The 16333-nt window shown below is 41.7% G+C and overlaps 1 protein-coding gene and 1 long non-coding RNA gene across 5 annotated transcripts in view; both read right to left on the minus strand.

Annotated features, from left to right (window-relative positions):
• Nucleotides 1-232: 232 nt before the first annotated feature.
• LOC127020174 (uncharacterized) lies at nucleotides 233-5613 on the minus strand. Its single transcript, XR_007767024.1, has 2 exons — nucleotides 5489-5613; nucleotides 233-2749 (listed from the first exon to the last, which is right to left on the minus strand). It is a non-coding gene; the product is annotated as an uncharacterized LOC127020174 (long non-coding RNA).
• A 7633-nt stretch (nucleotides 5614-13246) lies between these two features.
• PAX3 (paired box 3) overlaps nucleotides 13247-16333 on the minus strand; it is an 82457-nt gene continuing 79370 nt past the window's right edge. For all 4 annotated transcript variants that reach the window (XM_050902290.1, XM_050902294.1, XM_050902291.1 and 1 more), the window contains 2 exons: nucleotides 15122-15368; nucleotides 13247-14590 (listed from right to left, as the gene is read on the minus strand). In XM_050902290.1, coding sequence (XP_050758247.1) covers nucleotides 14556-14590; nucleotides 15122-15368 — 282 coding nt within the window. In that variant the 3' untranslated portion in view covers nucleotides 13247-14555. The remainder of the gene's footprint in view (nucleotides 14591-15121; nucleotides 15369-16333) is intronic.

Genomic DNA, 16333 nt, shown 5'->3' on the forward strand with positions numbered 1-16333 from the left:
GGATAGGAAAAAGCCTTGTCTTGTTGGCGCGCGCACAGGCGCACTGTGCAAAATTGTTTGAAGAGCTTGTGGTCTTGTTGTTAAATGAGTTGTGAATGTTTCCAAAAAGCCTAAACACTAGACAATGGCAGCACATTGCTAAAGAATGTTTAAGGGATTTAGGCTGATCTGATAATTGCCTGGTAAGACAAAAGCAGAAACAGCTTACAGAAATAAAGGACGTGGGTTTGAATGAAGTTTCAAAAAAATTGATCTTTAATTTTTAAGATGACATAGCATACACTGCAAAGAATCAAAAAAACACTGATTACAAGATAAAAATAGAAAGGATCTTCTGTCAGGAGAGCAAATCCACATTTACACACCCTTTCAGAGGACAGGTGTCCTTCAGACATCCAGAACTCCGCATTCGAAAGAGTAAGTCTCCCCGCTTGCTCTGAGCCGTTACAAGACGCCCAACTGAGAGTGATTTTCATTTCATACACTCCAAAGTCAGGAGCATGATGGGAACAAAGATGACTTCAACTTTCTTTTTTTTCACCCCAAACTTTCTAGATGAAGCAGCCAGGACACGTATAACATAGACGAAACACTGATTTGTGCAAGAACTGCAACTCTGGTCTTGTTTCTATAGTCAAAACCATTTAAATTGGAGTTGGATGAATTCAGCAAAAATACATCTGTGAACATTTTCTGGCCTGTTAAAATGCTTATGTTCATACACTTCCACATCAGTATTCTGCACATATCCCACCCCCACATTTAGACAAAACGAGTGGCCTCTGGCTCAGATGGTCCCCGACCAACAAATCCTTGGAGGCTGGGCAAGCACAACTGAGAAAGTACCACCTTATTCTTATTATCTTCCACTGGCACACCTATCAGAGACAGAGCACTATGACCTGAGCCAACACAGCTACTTCTACAAACATTCATGCTGATAAGTGGGAAGCAAATTTTAGTTTTATGAGAAGAGGGTCATGCATAGCATCAACCTCCCTGCTTGCACACACACCAGAAACACTTAACACATCCCATCAGGAAACAGGAACAACAACATCTGATCGCTCAGCCCAGGCTGAATACATATAAAAACTTCTTCTAAATATTGAAAGAATTAAAAATCTACACATCTAAAATAGTCAACGTGTAATCATGAACACTACACACTTAAGAAAATCAAATTCTTAACATTATAATTCCACTGGCAGAAAAAGAAAAGTTAGTACATTCATGAAAATTTATTTGTTCTACTTTGTTTTCATATGCATATTAAGGGAAAAATCAGAGCCTACCTACCACCTGAAAATGATTACTGTGCTCAGATAGCCCTCTGAGCAGCAACTGGATCTGTAATGCAGATACATGTAATGTATCTAAGCAGTTCTATAGCAAGTAAAGACCATAAATTGAGAGACCCTAGATAAGGCGGCAAACAAACGAAAGTCTCAGAAGACTATACACATGTGCTACCACAAAGCAGTGTGTGTCTATCACATGCATGATATCACAAAGCAATAAGCACTGTTCTTTTATATTAAGCACAGCAATACGTTCTATGTCAGAACGGTTATTCTCTTTAATACTTATTAAGCAGGAGAAAAATTAATAAATCAGATGGCAATCTCACGTATTCAGTACAACTCTGAATGAAGCTTGTGCAACATTTTAGAAAATATTTATTGCAGATACAGAGAAGCCATCCTCTGTTAGATTTGTGATCAGCTGTAGTTACCATTCACTAGGACTGAAACATACATTTCAATAAGAAACTAGCAAAGAATAAATACATACAAGAGATGGAAAAGGCAAGGACTCCAAATTTGCTGAATACACAACCTGTTTTTCCACTAGATGCATTTTAATTACATTTTGCAGATGTTTTTTTGAATCTTTTGCCATAGCATGTGAAATTAATTTTTGAGGGAAGGGAATGCAAGAAGAGCTTTTCTATATTTACATGTTAAAGAGTATTTGCTGGTCTAGGCATGATAAAATGTGTTCTGCTATTTGAGGGAGGCACTTTCCAGGCACAACAGTTTCCAGGTCTGAACAACTCGGAAGCAACAGCATTCCCCTGGACTATGTGCATACACAAACTAGTCCTCTGTCTTAAATAAATTCAGAGTCTCGACGTAGCATGGATTCCCATTCTTGTTCCACCAAACTGGAAGCGAAAGCTAAAAATGGCCACTTTTCACTCCATTTTAAAGTTTACAAGATTTCTCCAATATTTAGAAAAGCTACATTCCAGCAACAAATGGATTACAAGAAAAAGAAAGAAAGAAACTTCTTTTTCCATTACCTATTTTAAGCAATGCTTTGATTTATTGTGAGGGGGACAGCCGAACAAGATAAATGTGTAGATCTTCACTTGAGATGTAGGCAGCAGAGACAGTCCGGTGCATTTTACAGAGTATTTTGGTTTAAGGAGTTCAAAGAATACTTTCTTCTTCAAAGTCAAATTTCACCACCACCGGCCGGGTCACGTTCCACTTCTTATTTCGATTCCTATCCTCGATGAACTCCTGGTAAGGATCTTTCTTTGAAATAGCTTTCTTCGAGCGTACATAACCAAAAAAGACAGTTAACGCCAGGAAAGAGTAAAACAACATGACAAAGAGGATGAAGAAATAGGCGTTGTCATATGGTTTGTATTGTGGCTCTTTTTGTTCTGTAGCATTTTTCCTTGTGTCCAGGTTCCTTTCCAGAAGTTGCAGAACACATTGTGAGATGAGAGAAGCTAAAGCTGTTTGGTTCATGTTGGGGAATTAAAAAGCATGTCAGAAAACACAGAGGAGAGTGAGCATCTAGGGGCCCCAAGCAACGCTTCATTGAAGTGGGAATCTATCCACTAGCTTTAACAGGAGTTGGATCTGGCCTGTAATCATTTCCTCTTTTGGTAAGGAATGCTGTTAAGCACTTATTAGGTCTCAGTCATTTGATAATGAGGCATTTGGCTGATAAGCCTGCCTTGCCTGTGAGGTGAAGTCTATTAATAATAACAATAATGGAACAATAACAAATCCGTGAGACATACAACTGCCAGGCAATTTTAAATGTGTGATTCCCCCCCCCCATATTTGGGAAACAAATCTGCTCAGGTCACTAAGTGAAAGGATTTTAAAAGCACCACTGGGATGTGATAGGGGTGTGGGGGCAGGAGAAGAAAAAAAGAAAGAAAAAGAAAAAAAAAAAAAAATCACACCCTCAGTGGAAGAAGGTGCTTAAGTCCATCTCTGAGTTGAAGCATGTAAACAATCTCACACATTTTCTAACAAGCATCTCTAAATGCCATTCTCAGGTGCTTTCTCGCAGCATCACAGTGGGCAGGCTGTGCAAGAGGATGGCCCAGAGTCTGACGCCTTTCCACACAGCCCCTAGAGAAAGGCCATCAAAATACACTGCCTGTGGAGCGAACCAGCATTCAGGGTAAGAAAGGGTTGTTGAATACTGACATGGCATTTCAACCAGTTGCTCTCTATAAGTTAAACATGAAAACTTGAAATTTCAACTCAAATATGACAGCCTCAGAGCTTAAGTGGGAAGTTGAATGTATTAATGTGTCTGTGTAAGCATTAGGACTGGTAGTGTGTAGCTGTGTGCTGCCACAAATACGTACCACACTGGAAATATGCAAGAGAGTAATATCCAAACTAAAAAGAACTGCCTATAAAGTAATTCTGGAAAATGAAACTCTTGACTGCCACTGACAAGTGGACTACACTGAATATTTTCAGACAAGGAGCAAGGGGGTTAAATCTTCTCCAGTGTGGTTTGTCACAGGTCATGTCTACTTTCATGATAATAGCAGAGCAGTGCTCTGTGGATTCCTGCTTCCTATTGTGTTTTACAGGCTAGGTCACTCTAAAGTAAATTGTTGTTTTACAAAGTAGTGAAACCTTATCTTGCTACAAAAAAAAAGTCCTTACTGCCACAAACGACAATGCCAGCTGTTTCTTTCTGTGATCTGAATTCTGGGGAGTAAGCACCATGACTTTGAAGTGGAGAGCACATCACCCAACTAGCAGTTTGCCAACTCTGCACTGTTTCTTTAGGCCTGACCCCCTGAACTGATTGTATGATGACTAATTCACATGCTAAGATTGCAGTATATCGGTATCACTAAACAGCCTGCATTTGTCATTAAGGGTTTCTTGTAAAAAGAAAGATGAAAGTGAAGTCTGTAATTTTATATGAGCAGCAGACTATGGTATAAGTACATTTAGAATATGCAACTTCTAGAAGAAATGTTCAGCTCCACATTTTAACTATTTGTTTTAAAATCAGCCTTTAAAAAAAAAAGTAAAGAAAAAAAGATGAAAAATCCCCATAAAGAGCAATGCCAAATCCTGTTCTTGGTTAGGGCCAAGTTATGGGAGAGATCTTATTCACCTATTCTTGTGGGTAAAGGAGAACAGATTTAGGGGACCTAATCTTGTTTTGAGGAGAGAGAAGAAAAGCTTTATCATCAGTTTAACTACAAATAAAATACATTCATTAAACTAGTATAAAATCTTCAGGGGAACTATGCCCAATTTATATTCGTGTAACTGCTAAAGGATTTTCATTTAGGTTTTGCAACTTTTCCAGAACTCTGTAAAGTCTTACTGTTTGTTTGTTTTTTAAAGAATTTGCCTCAGTAAAAGGAGCATGCGATTCTACATAAATTAAATTGGACACATACTAATCCCTGTAAATTTCTTGCCTGCTTGAGAAACACATGACCTCTGTTGGCTAAGTTTCTGGGGCTTTTTGGTATTTGCAAAATAAATTTAAAAGGGGGGGGGGAGGGGGGTAGGACACCACAACTGAGTAGAGAAACAAGTGACAAAAATCACACCAGTGATTTCACAGTGACAGTTTTGGGTACGCCATGAACGAGTAGTGCTGTGCCTACACTTCACCATGCCTCAACACAGAGCTGCAGCACCCTGCTTCTTGAGGTGCACAGTTGTTACTTCTTAAAGCGTTTTAACTCACATTATGCTATGCAGTGAACTGACAGCCTCATATGTCTAAGCAGTTTTTTAATGCTTCTTAATGAAAGGCACACAAAGACTTGTACTTTCTTTCCCCACCTTTCAGACAGTCAGATCCACATCAGCCTAAGCCTGGAAGCTAAATTACTGTGTTAACACTGGGCCATGCTTGTCAATACGTGGGCTTCATCCCACAGGTAGCTCGCAAACTCAGAATCCAGGCACAATAAACTCAGCTCTGCACCTTCCTTTCCAGACGTGCCATAAGTTACCCAGTTCTCCCCACAGTGGGGGCTACTCTAGGCCAGAGTAAACCACCCTTAACATAATTGATACTACATTTCACCAGTTTCCACGTGACTACCCATGGATTAATCTCCACACCACCTACGAAAGGATGATGAGCAAAGGAAGACTTGTAGCCTTAATGCTGCCCACTGTAGGAAAGATTTAAAGGCTTTGCATACTTGTGTACAAGAAAACTACAAACCAAGGAATGCACATACCATAGCAGACAAACTCTTCAGCCTCCAAACTCAAATGGTTAGACTGGGCCTCCAGGCATGCTTCTGGGTAAGTGGTGGGACCTCAACTGCACTCTGATCAGCCTTGGGAAACATTATGCTTTCCAGCCACAGCATAGCTTATTCCCTTCTGCTTCAGAGGAGCTGGGAGAGCAGAGCTGCTCACTGATGGCCAATACAGCTCACCTATGCTACCCTGCTTTGCCCTTCCTGAAATGCTCTTGCCCAAACACACCTGCATCAGGAGTTAGATGATATGACCCAACCCCAATTAAAGGGAGATGCTCATTCACCCTTCTGCTCCTCTAATGTAGTCTGGTTTTATTGTAACTGAGGGTGTTTCTGCACACTGTTTCTGCATCTAGTTGAACAGATCAATGTTCTGTTAGGCTACACAAACAAACACTGCTTTAAAGTTGGTTTTGCTCTCCTTTTTTTTCACCCTCCCCCAAACAGCTAAAAGTACATAATGGTGCTTTGAACAAGATCCTTAAGAGCTATTTCCATAAAGTGGTCCAGTGCTTTTTAGAGATGTAAGTACACGAAATTCTTCAAATGCAGGGGGACAATGAGTGAAGATTAAAAAGAAAGTAAAAGATTAAAAGGAAAAGACCATAAGAAAAACTCAAAGGGGGGGGGAAGATCAAAAAGAGGATTAACCATGTTACTTGTTGTTTTTCAGAAATTAAAGAAGTATGGAGAATAAGGAATTTGTTTCCTTTTGGCCCTAGAAAAATGCCAATTATGGTAGCTAAATTGCCAGGATCACATATCAGTATGCTTTGGAAATGTGAGAAATGGATGGGAAATATAAAGACAGGGCAATAGCTTACAGTTATGTTATGAATTAAGCCACAAAAATATCAAGATTTAGTCACTGAATAAGCTGCCAAAGTTAATCTTTCCTGATGAACTTGAGCAGAATCAGAAGCAACAGAACTGTAGTTTCACAGATCAAAATTGCCTTGTTCACTCATCTTTGCTATCTCCGGGTCCTCAAGCACCTAAAATTTCCACTGAAAATCAAAGGAAAGTGCCTGGCTGCACATGGACATAAGATCAAGCTCCTTATCTACTGTGTGTATTCATTTTAGGAGGTTTTTTAAAGCTTTAGGGATAAAAAATTTAACTACTCTGAGTCCCTTTTTGGCAAGTGAGCTTGTGATACTATCCACACTAGCACAGCTTTTGTTTTCCTTTAGATTTTTAGGACACAATAGCAGAATAACCTTCTGGGGGTGGAGAAACCGCTTCCTTCCAGGTCTTTTAAATATATGGCATTTATGTAGCCCTTTACGGATAAGGATGACAAAAGGAGGCAGGCAGGGATTTCTGCCACAAGCTTGATGAGCGTCTAAACCCCAGATACGATTTACCAAGATCTACAGGGTAATTTTACCCAAACCAACTATTTTTACTGAGGCTCACCAGATGGTTTTGCCGTCCTCGGTTCTCACCGAGGTGAGGCAGGCCAGCCCTGCACCCTGCCGCCGCGGCTGGGGACAGCCGCCTGGCCTGGGAGGACACCTGGGAGGGCCCAGCCACCTGTGGGACTGACAGAGACCTCACACCTCAGACTCCGTCACGGTCTCAGCACTGGCACGTGAATCGAGCACTGGTCTGAATCAAGATGGATCTGACAAAATGCTCTGAAACCAAAGCCAGCCTAAAGCGAAGGCTCACAGGAGCAGTCTGGTTTGGATCCCAAGTGCAGTTACCAAGCAAATCCCCAGAAGCCACTCACCAGTGACCCTGATCCTGACCACACCACGTTGCTGCTCACACGTAGATCACCTGGGACCGCCGCAGCTCTAATGTAGCTCCGCCGCATCCCACAGTAGCACCTGCAAAGGGAGCAGGATTTAATTTTACACAGTACTCCATGCGCCAGGAGCTGAGTCCAGAAATGGTACACACTGTTCCCCGCCATTCCCAAAGGACAGACCGAGCTCTGCCCAAAGGCACCCACCTCTGCCGTGGGCGGGAATGTCTCCGCCCTGGCTGCTCCGCTCAGCCGCCCCTGGCTGACCCCACACGCTTGAGGAAAACGCACTTTTAGCAGTACTGAGGGGCCACAGCATTGTCTCCCCTCCCCACCCACCGTGCGCCTTCCCTGGGACAGCAGCACCCACGTGGAAAACTGTATTTGGGCTTCACCTTCAAGAGAAACCACCCCTCAGGTTTCTCAGAGGATTCCCCGCACGGTTCCTGCTGCCTCCCCTATCCACCCGCAGGGAAAGCCGTGCTGTTTCTATCACACGTGGCAGCTGGACACCCTGGCACTGGAGAGACAAGATGGCTGACCCCTCAGCCCTCACACCACAGAGCCCAGTCCCACCACCTCTCCCAGCCGAGCACTGTCCCCCTCCCTGCTCACACCCCCGATCTTCCCCAGCCCCAGCAAGTCAGAAACTCCCCCCCCAGCAGCGGCTATTTGCTCTGCTCAGGGCTGCCTGCCTCCACAGCTGGTGGGTGCCATGTCTTGGCTGCTTCCCACAGGACGGGTGCCTCCCCCAGTGGCCCCCAGTGCCTCTCCGCCACCCCTGCCCCAGGCCTGCCATGGCTACACTACACTGTGCTTAGAAACCCCTCTGACCTCTAAAAGAAAAGCTGAACTCCATCTTACTTTTTAACACATATTCATTGTCCCCTTTTCAGATCAGGCAACCCTGACTGTTTAAAAATTTCCCTCAGGTTTCACTGCCAGGTGAAACTGTGAGGTGCCATTTTGAAACCGCTGCAGTTTGTGCCGGTGCCCACCGGCACTGCTCTGCCCCGAGGCCTGGCAGCAGGGAAGCCATGGCAGTGCAGCCTGCTCCTGCTTTCTGCAGCCTCAGGGCCCGCAGCCTGCGGCCCTCGCTGAGGCAGCGGGGCGGTCACAGCGTTTGGAAAGAGCAGGTGAGAGATAAACTCTTCAAGTTGACGCGGGCACTGGGAAAAAAGGTCTCGCTGGCAGCCACCTGCAGAGTGGAAAGGCTCAAGGTTGCCAGAGAGCCGCAGGGGAAAGGGACGTGAGGGGGAGCTGCCATGACACCGAGGGAAAGGGGGTGTCTTCCACCACCTGGAGGCTTCAGACAGAGACGATGGAGAAAGGGTTCGGTCAAATGCTAGGTAATGGACTCGACAGAGGAGCAAGACCCTGCGAGGCTCTGCGCCTGGTATTGTGCAGGAACTGGATGATCCCTGCCAGCCCCACCGCCCCCCAGCCCTGACAGACCTTCGCCAGGATAGATGCAGCGGGGGTAAGACAGCATTTCAAAAACCTCTGGAGATTTGTACACTTCGTAAATTATTCCAGTACCGACCGTGGGGACACTCACACAAGGGTGGGCTCCAAAGAAATTTTGTCCATCTCTGAATTGCTGAATTATAAAGTATTATGTGTGAAGTGTGCAGAGTACCTGTAACAATCATCCTTAAAAAGCTAAATTTTTACAGGTATATGCACTTGAGATCATTATGAATAAATGCATATATATGGGGAGAAAAATATTTGCGTAAATGAAACAGAGTCTGTGAGAAAAAAACATGGATAATTGTACAGAGGCATAAGAAAAACTGAGAACATAATTGTGTACAGCACAAGCAAAGATACCCATGTGAGCGCTGAAAGGAGGAGAGTGCGGGAAGAAACAAGTAGCCTAACATTTGGTTATGGCCTAAGGGACAAACTTTGCTGAAGATGAAGACACCGAATAGTTAATAAAGCTTCTGAACTGTTTCCAATTCTCAGACAAGGAAGCAATAGTTCTGCTCTTATCAGCAACTGCTCTTTCATATTTGTGTATTGAGCTAGCTTTATTAAATTATTCAGCAAAGGTCAAATGTGATGTGTCTTCCTAGTTTTATTATGATTTTTCATGACATTGCCTGAGTAGCTGAGTAATAAACAGTGCATGTCAAAACGCTGCACTGCCCGAGCTATCCACAGGCACTCTGGATTATGAGCCTATTCAGTCATCAGTTCTGAGACAATATAAATGCATTAAGCGAAGATTTAAACTATGTGTGAGCACTGCAAAGTGTTGCTTGTGGAACCATGACGGCAAAACAGAACCGAGTGCCAGCGCTATGTATTCGTACTGATTTTGAAGCCTGCTTGTACGATAAATACTTTGTATGTTTTTGAACCTGACTAACCATCTAGCTAAAGCACTTTGCTGCTCCCTGTGACTGATGAGAACTTCCCAGCCTGTGATGAGCTGCCCAGAAGTGCTGGGAGAGAATAGGTAGTGAAAATCTGACAGAGCAAATGTCCTGTTACCTACAATGACCACAGAAGCAGACTGCAATTTTGGTTATTTTACAATAGACAAATACCTTGAACAGATTCAGATCAACTCATGTAATTCTTTAGGATAACACTATGACTCTATATAAATATATGCGCTGATTTATGATAACATTAGCTACAGAATAAACTGAAAGACGCACAAGACTTTTTCAGGCAGTGGCGAATGAGCATTGCAATGTCATATATATAATCTAAACAAAATACCTATCTAATGTTAATTGAACAGAAATTTAGCAATTTAATTTAGTGTAGTTGTTCATATTGTTCCAGACTATTTTTGTCTGGCTCTAGGCAATATCTAGATGTCACTGGAAAAGCCAAAAGAAATTAAAAATGGGATCTAATCAGGATGCAGGTTTTCTTGCAATTATTAAGTGAGCAACAGAACATTGAAGTGAACAATACAAAGAGATTTATGAATTCAAGCTGTTCCAGGTTTCTGATGGTCTCATTGATATTGCCTTAAATTAATTTCTTGTTGTTTTATACAGAGATACCTTTCAGTAATCCACTTTATAGATTTTAAGGCCAGAAGACTTTATGGATAGAAAACATTGAGAACTTTCCTGGTTACTAACATAGCAAAAATGTATGCTTTACATGTTAGCAGTAACCAACAGCACTCTGACAAGAAGGAATACATTTCTTACATGTATGAGAATATATCATAGAATTCAGACATAACACTCAATTTGCATGCTATAGTCTGTCATAATTCTGAGAAAATGCAAATACATCCTTGCTACATAAATTATTAGTAGCATTTGATAATTTGGGGTGAGTTTTGGGTTTCCAAAATTAAGTCACTTTGTATTTTTTCATTAAGTTTGGAGATCTAGGTTACAGACCTGTAGCCAGAGTTTTTAAGTTTGAATTTGCACAGACCTTAACCTAGAGATTAAAAATCTAGCTCTAATATCACATATATGCAGAAACGGATTTCTGAGGACATAGATCCTGTTTAACAACCAGCTATTTTCAGTGAAGAGTTGTAGGTTCAGATAGGCATTTTGTGCCTTTCAAAATAGCTATAGAAAGATACAGTTCAACAGCATTTGTCACATGGACAGACGAAAGACTTTTCAGCAATATTGAGTAGAAAACCCTGTGTGATTATTGGAGAAAAATGTTTATTTATAGGTTTTGTTTAAATGGGATACACTGAATTATCCAGAGAAAACAGAAGGAAAATAGGTGCCATTACAAATAATTCTTTTCCTAGCTCATTCATTGAATATTACGCATGTTCAAATAAAGGAATCGTAACATACACCAATCTAAATATATGCCAAAATGCATATATTGGGTATTTTGATGGGAGTAGAGCTTATTTGTAGATAAAGGAAGATTTAAAAGCAAAGAATAAATTAAAAAGTAACGGTTGTGCCACAAGGAATAAATATTTTTTCATCAAAGCCTGTCTCTCAAGAGTTTCCAATTCTTATATGTATGTGATGACAGTTGGTTAAGCAGCTGTTGTTATTTATTTCCATCTTGTAAAATATGCAAGCCCCCCCCCCCCCCCCCCCCCCCCCCCCCAAAAAAAAAGAGGAAGGACCCTGAGATCCATCCTTTCTGCACTCATCAGTGAGTAGGTTTTGGACTCCATTGCTGCGAGCGCATTCCTCCAAGCTATTCCATGGCATTTGTGTAAAACGCAATATCCACGGCAGGCTCGTGCCCCTTTGACTTTCCGAGCGTTCAGGATTCGTATTCCAGAAACACATGTGGCTCCCAAGCCCCTCTTCAGCCTTGACAGTGATAACAAGAAGGGATCAACAGTACCCCAAGTAATCCTTATAGCTCTGTCAAAGGTTCTTATGGCGCGTCATAAATCAGGAAACTGCTTAGTCCCTCTGCCCTGGGCTCCTCACTTCCTCTGGCAAGAGCTCATCCCCATTCCCCGCTTGCCTGTAAGAGGACTGGATGATTTTCTCCTTATCTGTCTTGTTTCCAGGCTCTCCTGCTCTGCATTAGCCTCTCACACAAGGAAGGGCTTGGGAGACACTTAAAAAGAGGATGGAGCAGCCAAAATGCCAGCTATCTAACTGCGGGTCAGGAAAGCACCTCAGTAGCACTGTGGGGATGGGGGGAGAAATCACAGCTCTGTCCCACCCCTCACAGCTGCTGGAATAGAAGAGGACAGACAGCAAATTTTGCAATCACCTTGCAACAAAGGTACACTCTTCCTGGGAAGGAGCACTCATACAGACATCATCCAGTTCCAAACTGTGCAAGCAAGCAGGCTTTTATCCTGTATTTTACAGCAAAGGGATTGCAAGTGGGGGAAAAGAGGCTTCTTTGGCCTTTGCACTGAGCCTAGGACACAAGACAAATGCCAAGGGCCAAGTCCTCAGGGAGGGGAAGCAACATTGAAAAAAATCAGAAAAATTAACAGTTTAGAGCAGGGAATAGGTATTAATAAGAGACTTTTAGATTTTAATTGTCACAGAAATTAAAAGCATATCAGAGAAACATAAACTGGAAGGAAAAAAGAGATCCCCTTTCCCCATTTTTCAGCATTTTTTTTTAACATCCTCTTTTCAAAAAGTATATTCCTTCCTTTTCCAATGGAAGAGGACTAGAGTTAAAAGAACAAAATAAAAATAAAAGAAAAATAAAATGCACACAGAAATAGAAGCTGAAAGAAATTCAAGGTGGTTACATCCCCCACAAAATGGTGAGGAAATTACAAGTCCACCAAGCCTAGTGTGAAGTAAAATTTCCTCACACACTCGTGTACCACTAAAACTTATTCCCTTCGTTTTGAAGGGTCTTCCCAACATTTCAGTCAGCTTGTGTCTAAGCCTATTAAAAAATTCTTGAGGCTTCCAAGGGAAAAAAGAAAAAAAAAAAAAAAAAATCATTCAGGACAGATACCGCCGATAACTGATTACAAAGTTCCTGCATTGTACGAAGCCATCTCAGTTGCCCAATTTGTGCTGGGTTTAAGCCTATTTTATTTTCTTTTAAATGCCCAGCAAAGGCACAATGCTTCTCTCTTGTGGGGAAGACGTACTACTGGTACCAATAGCACTTGAAAAATGCATAGTTCATTAACAAACACAGAGCTCCGGGTGGCACATCAGCAGTACCTGGGCACAGAAGCTGCCTGAGGCTCCCGCAGCCCTAGGATGTGTGCAGAATACGCTTACATAATGAATACAGTTTGCGTTGAAGATAACATGGTTTATTTCTTCATGATATTCAGATTAAAATGTATCATGTATTTAGCACAATACTACATTTTAGGACAAAATCATCAGTGCTTTGCAAGTCTTCATAATGTTTATTCATTATAAATAGTAAATATTTACTGAACTTTTTACATGAAAGACGTTTGTTCTTTGTTTTCCTTTTTTTTAATGTTTTTTGTTTTGTTTTTACAACACGTGTTGTTGTAGAGGCTGCAACACAAAGATAATATTTCATTTTTCCATCACCCTTAAGACCAATGTGCGAACTAACCTCTGTACTGAACCTAATCTAACTCACTACTTCATAGTCCTTGACGCTAAAAGGAATGTATTTGTGTTCTGCCTCCCTCTTTGTTCCAAGAATAGAGAGAAATAAATAACACCGCCTTCCATCTTCCTCTTCCTCTCAACGTCACAAAACACAAATTTATTGACATTCTAAAATGTCACAATGCAAACTTCTTGTAAACCTTGGTTCCTATAATTATATTTTCTATATTGGATATTGCTGTATAATTTAAACAAATGTGTCAAATACAGGTCCATCTCTGTCTATGTCCTGTACATCACTAAAAAAATGTAAACGTAATCATTTCTTCATATTGTTTCCTGAAAATGACCTTTAAATCATGATTAGCAAGCTGGATTTTAGTTGTCCAGCAGACTGCAACATTTCTGTATTTTATCATCAGGAATTACGCACTGCAAAAATAAAAGTACCTGCAAAAATATAGTTCTGATTCTATCTATTTGACTTTGGATGATCCCAAAGTTTGTGTGAGGTACACAGTATTGCACATTGCTAGGCAGTTGTGAAAAATCAGTCGCGTTGTTGTTGATTTTTCTTTCTCCCATGTTTGTTCGAAAAGGTACAACGGACTAGGAAAACTCCACCTACAAAAAGGTAAAATCTGGTTTTCATGTTACACAAGATCTCGTCTCTTGGTAAAGCAAAACTTGTAAGTGACATTTATTGACAACGTGATTACAAAAGCATGGTAAGGTAACCAATAAGTTGCTCTGGAAGTCTTTCGCACTTGTCCTAGCTTCCTATGGACTGTGACATTTCCTCTTGATGACAATTTCCAGTGTGTAAAATGAAAGAGGTTCTCCTGCCCTTGCTTCAGAAACTGAGCAGTTTTAAAGTTAGACTAAAGTCAGCACTGGATGTCAGATGAGTCAGAGTACGCAGAGCTCAACTGCTCTAAGTTTCAAAATGTTCCATTTGTCCCAATCAATGCACGTGAATTTCAACAACAAAAAACGGAATGTTTTGCCAGGCAGTGATATTAAATACTGCTCTGTTTTGTATACCCACTCGTAATGAACCATGTCGCATTTATTTATTCATTATTGCTTTTGGCCTTTGTCTTCTGTATAGCTTTGTCCAGCCTTCAAAACTCTACTAAAAACTATGACTGGAGAGAACATAACAAGCCTGCCTCTCAATGGGACTGCCCCAGTTTAGACTGCAGTGTGTTGAGAAGATCCCTCGTATCCAAGCCTTGGAGTGAGACCGGAAAACAAGACCAGCTTTAACTTGAAGTGGACAGTTCATTTATGCAATATCTGGCTTCAGATAATGAAAGGCACCTGCAAAAAAGCAAAAGAAGCTTTTTAAGTCATGCTGTGACAACCTCACAGCATGGGGCCATGCCAACTACAGGTTGACATTGTCATATTTAATACTGATATATCAAAGGAAAGGGACTAATATTTTTATTCCTAGGACAAGTTTGACAAAACTCTATGTATCTGGGATTATATACTGTAATGATTCTTGAGCTGACCTCATTAAGAACATGTGTTTCTAATAGCGGAATGCCAGTGGTTATTTCATTTTGGACAACCCTTATGTTTTACCTAATGGCAATCAGGTTTCATGTCTCAACAATTAATAACATCAAGATGTTGTTGACATCACTTAAGAAAATAATTATGCAGCAGAAATCTTGCTTGAACAATCAGCTATCTCACCAGTGCACTCTGCTCGGCTTTGGAGAGAAGTAGTAGTCAGCCGTTAGGCGCTCTGCTCATAATTGTCTTTGTTACAGACAGAAAGCACAGACCGTTGATAAATGGGTACGGTATTGCACTTCACAGTGCAAATGTCCCAATACTCACTTTGTCCGTACTGTCCATACTGGTAGCCTGTGACAGGGTCCATGCTGTAACCCGTGGTGCTGTAGGTCGGCGGGCAGTAGGACTGGGATGTCGGCAGGCTGTCTAAACTCTTCATGTGATCTAGCCGCTGGCTGCAGCTGGCTGAGACAGTGGTGGTGGGCTCCAGGCCCCCAGTTAAAGGGGACAGGGCATAATCAGTTTGGGGCTGGTGAGGCACACCACCGTGGTTAGTCAGGAGTCCCATTACCTAAAATAAAAGGTAGAATAATAGAAAGAGTCAAAATATGCGAAGAACTGTATTGCTTACAGAGCCACAGGAGTTCTCAGGTCTATCGTCTGATTTCCTAAAATAGGTAGACTTGGTATTCAAACTATGCTTTCAGTTTCTAATCCAAAGAGGAAGTGGAATTTGGTTGCATCATCCACCCAAATAAAAACTGATGGCTAACCACCAATAAAAAGTGATACCAAGGGCAAATAAGTTTTTGAAATGATTTTTCCTTATGATTTTAGAGTGCCTGATCCTCCCATGCCCCACCTGGGATCTCTGCAGATGTTTATTCCTTGAGGACTCAATCGTAAGAGAATAAGCAGCAAATAGCAGCTCTTTAGCCACGCTGTCCTGCATGATCTACAAACACAGAAAAGCTGTGAAAAAGTTCACACATGTTGTGTCCCCCCCCAAGATCAGCAGTCATTAAAACAAAACTGATTTGGAGCTGATGACAGCAACACTACCGCTGGAAGTAACAAAGAATCCCAGCACCCAGAACAAGCTGAATATGTGGGGAAGGGGCAGAGCAGCCGTAACTCCTGCTGCTGCATGCCCTGTGTGCTGGCCTGTGAAGAAATGAACGTGAAAGAGCAAAGTGCTGGTCACAACACCAGTTCTCAACTTCATCCTGAGTTAGAGGACACAACAGAAATGGTCAGGCGTTCCAGAACGGCTTCAAGTCAACTGTGACTCCCTTAATAAGCTGCTGGTACATGAACAGTTATGAAATCAGCAGTCAAGATTAGTTGAAAAGAGATTACTGGAAAATACATGCTTGTCCCTATAAAAGCCCAGCCCTCTAGGCCATAAGTTCCAGTAGAAGAGCAAAAAAAAATTTCAAAAGCACCTGTGCTTTCAAGCAGGAGTGAAGGAAGTTACAGTGGTAACTTCTTGTACAAAAATCACTCACACTATAGGTTGGTGTGCATTTCCTTTCC

The sequence above is a fragment of the Gymnogyps californianus genome, chromosome 10 (assembly GCF_018139145.2).
Source record: "Gymnogyps californianus isolate 813 chromosome 10, ASM1813914v2, whole genome shotgun sequence".
NCBI classification, from domain to species: Eukaryota; Metazoa; Chordata; class Aves; order Accipitriformes; family Cathartidae; genus Gymnogyps; species Gymnogyps californianus.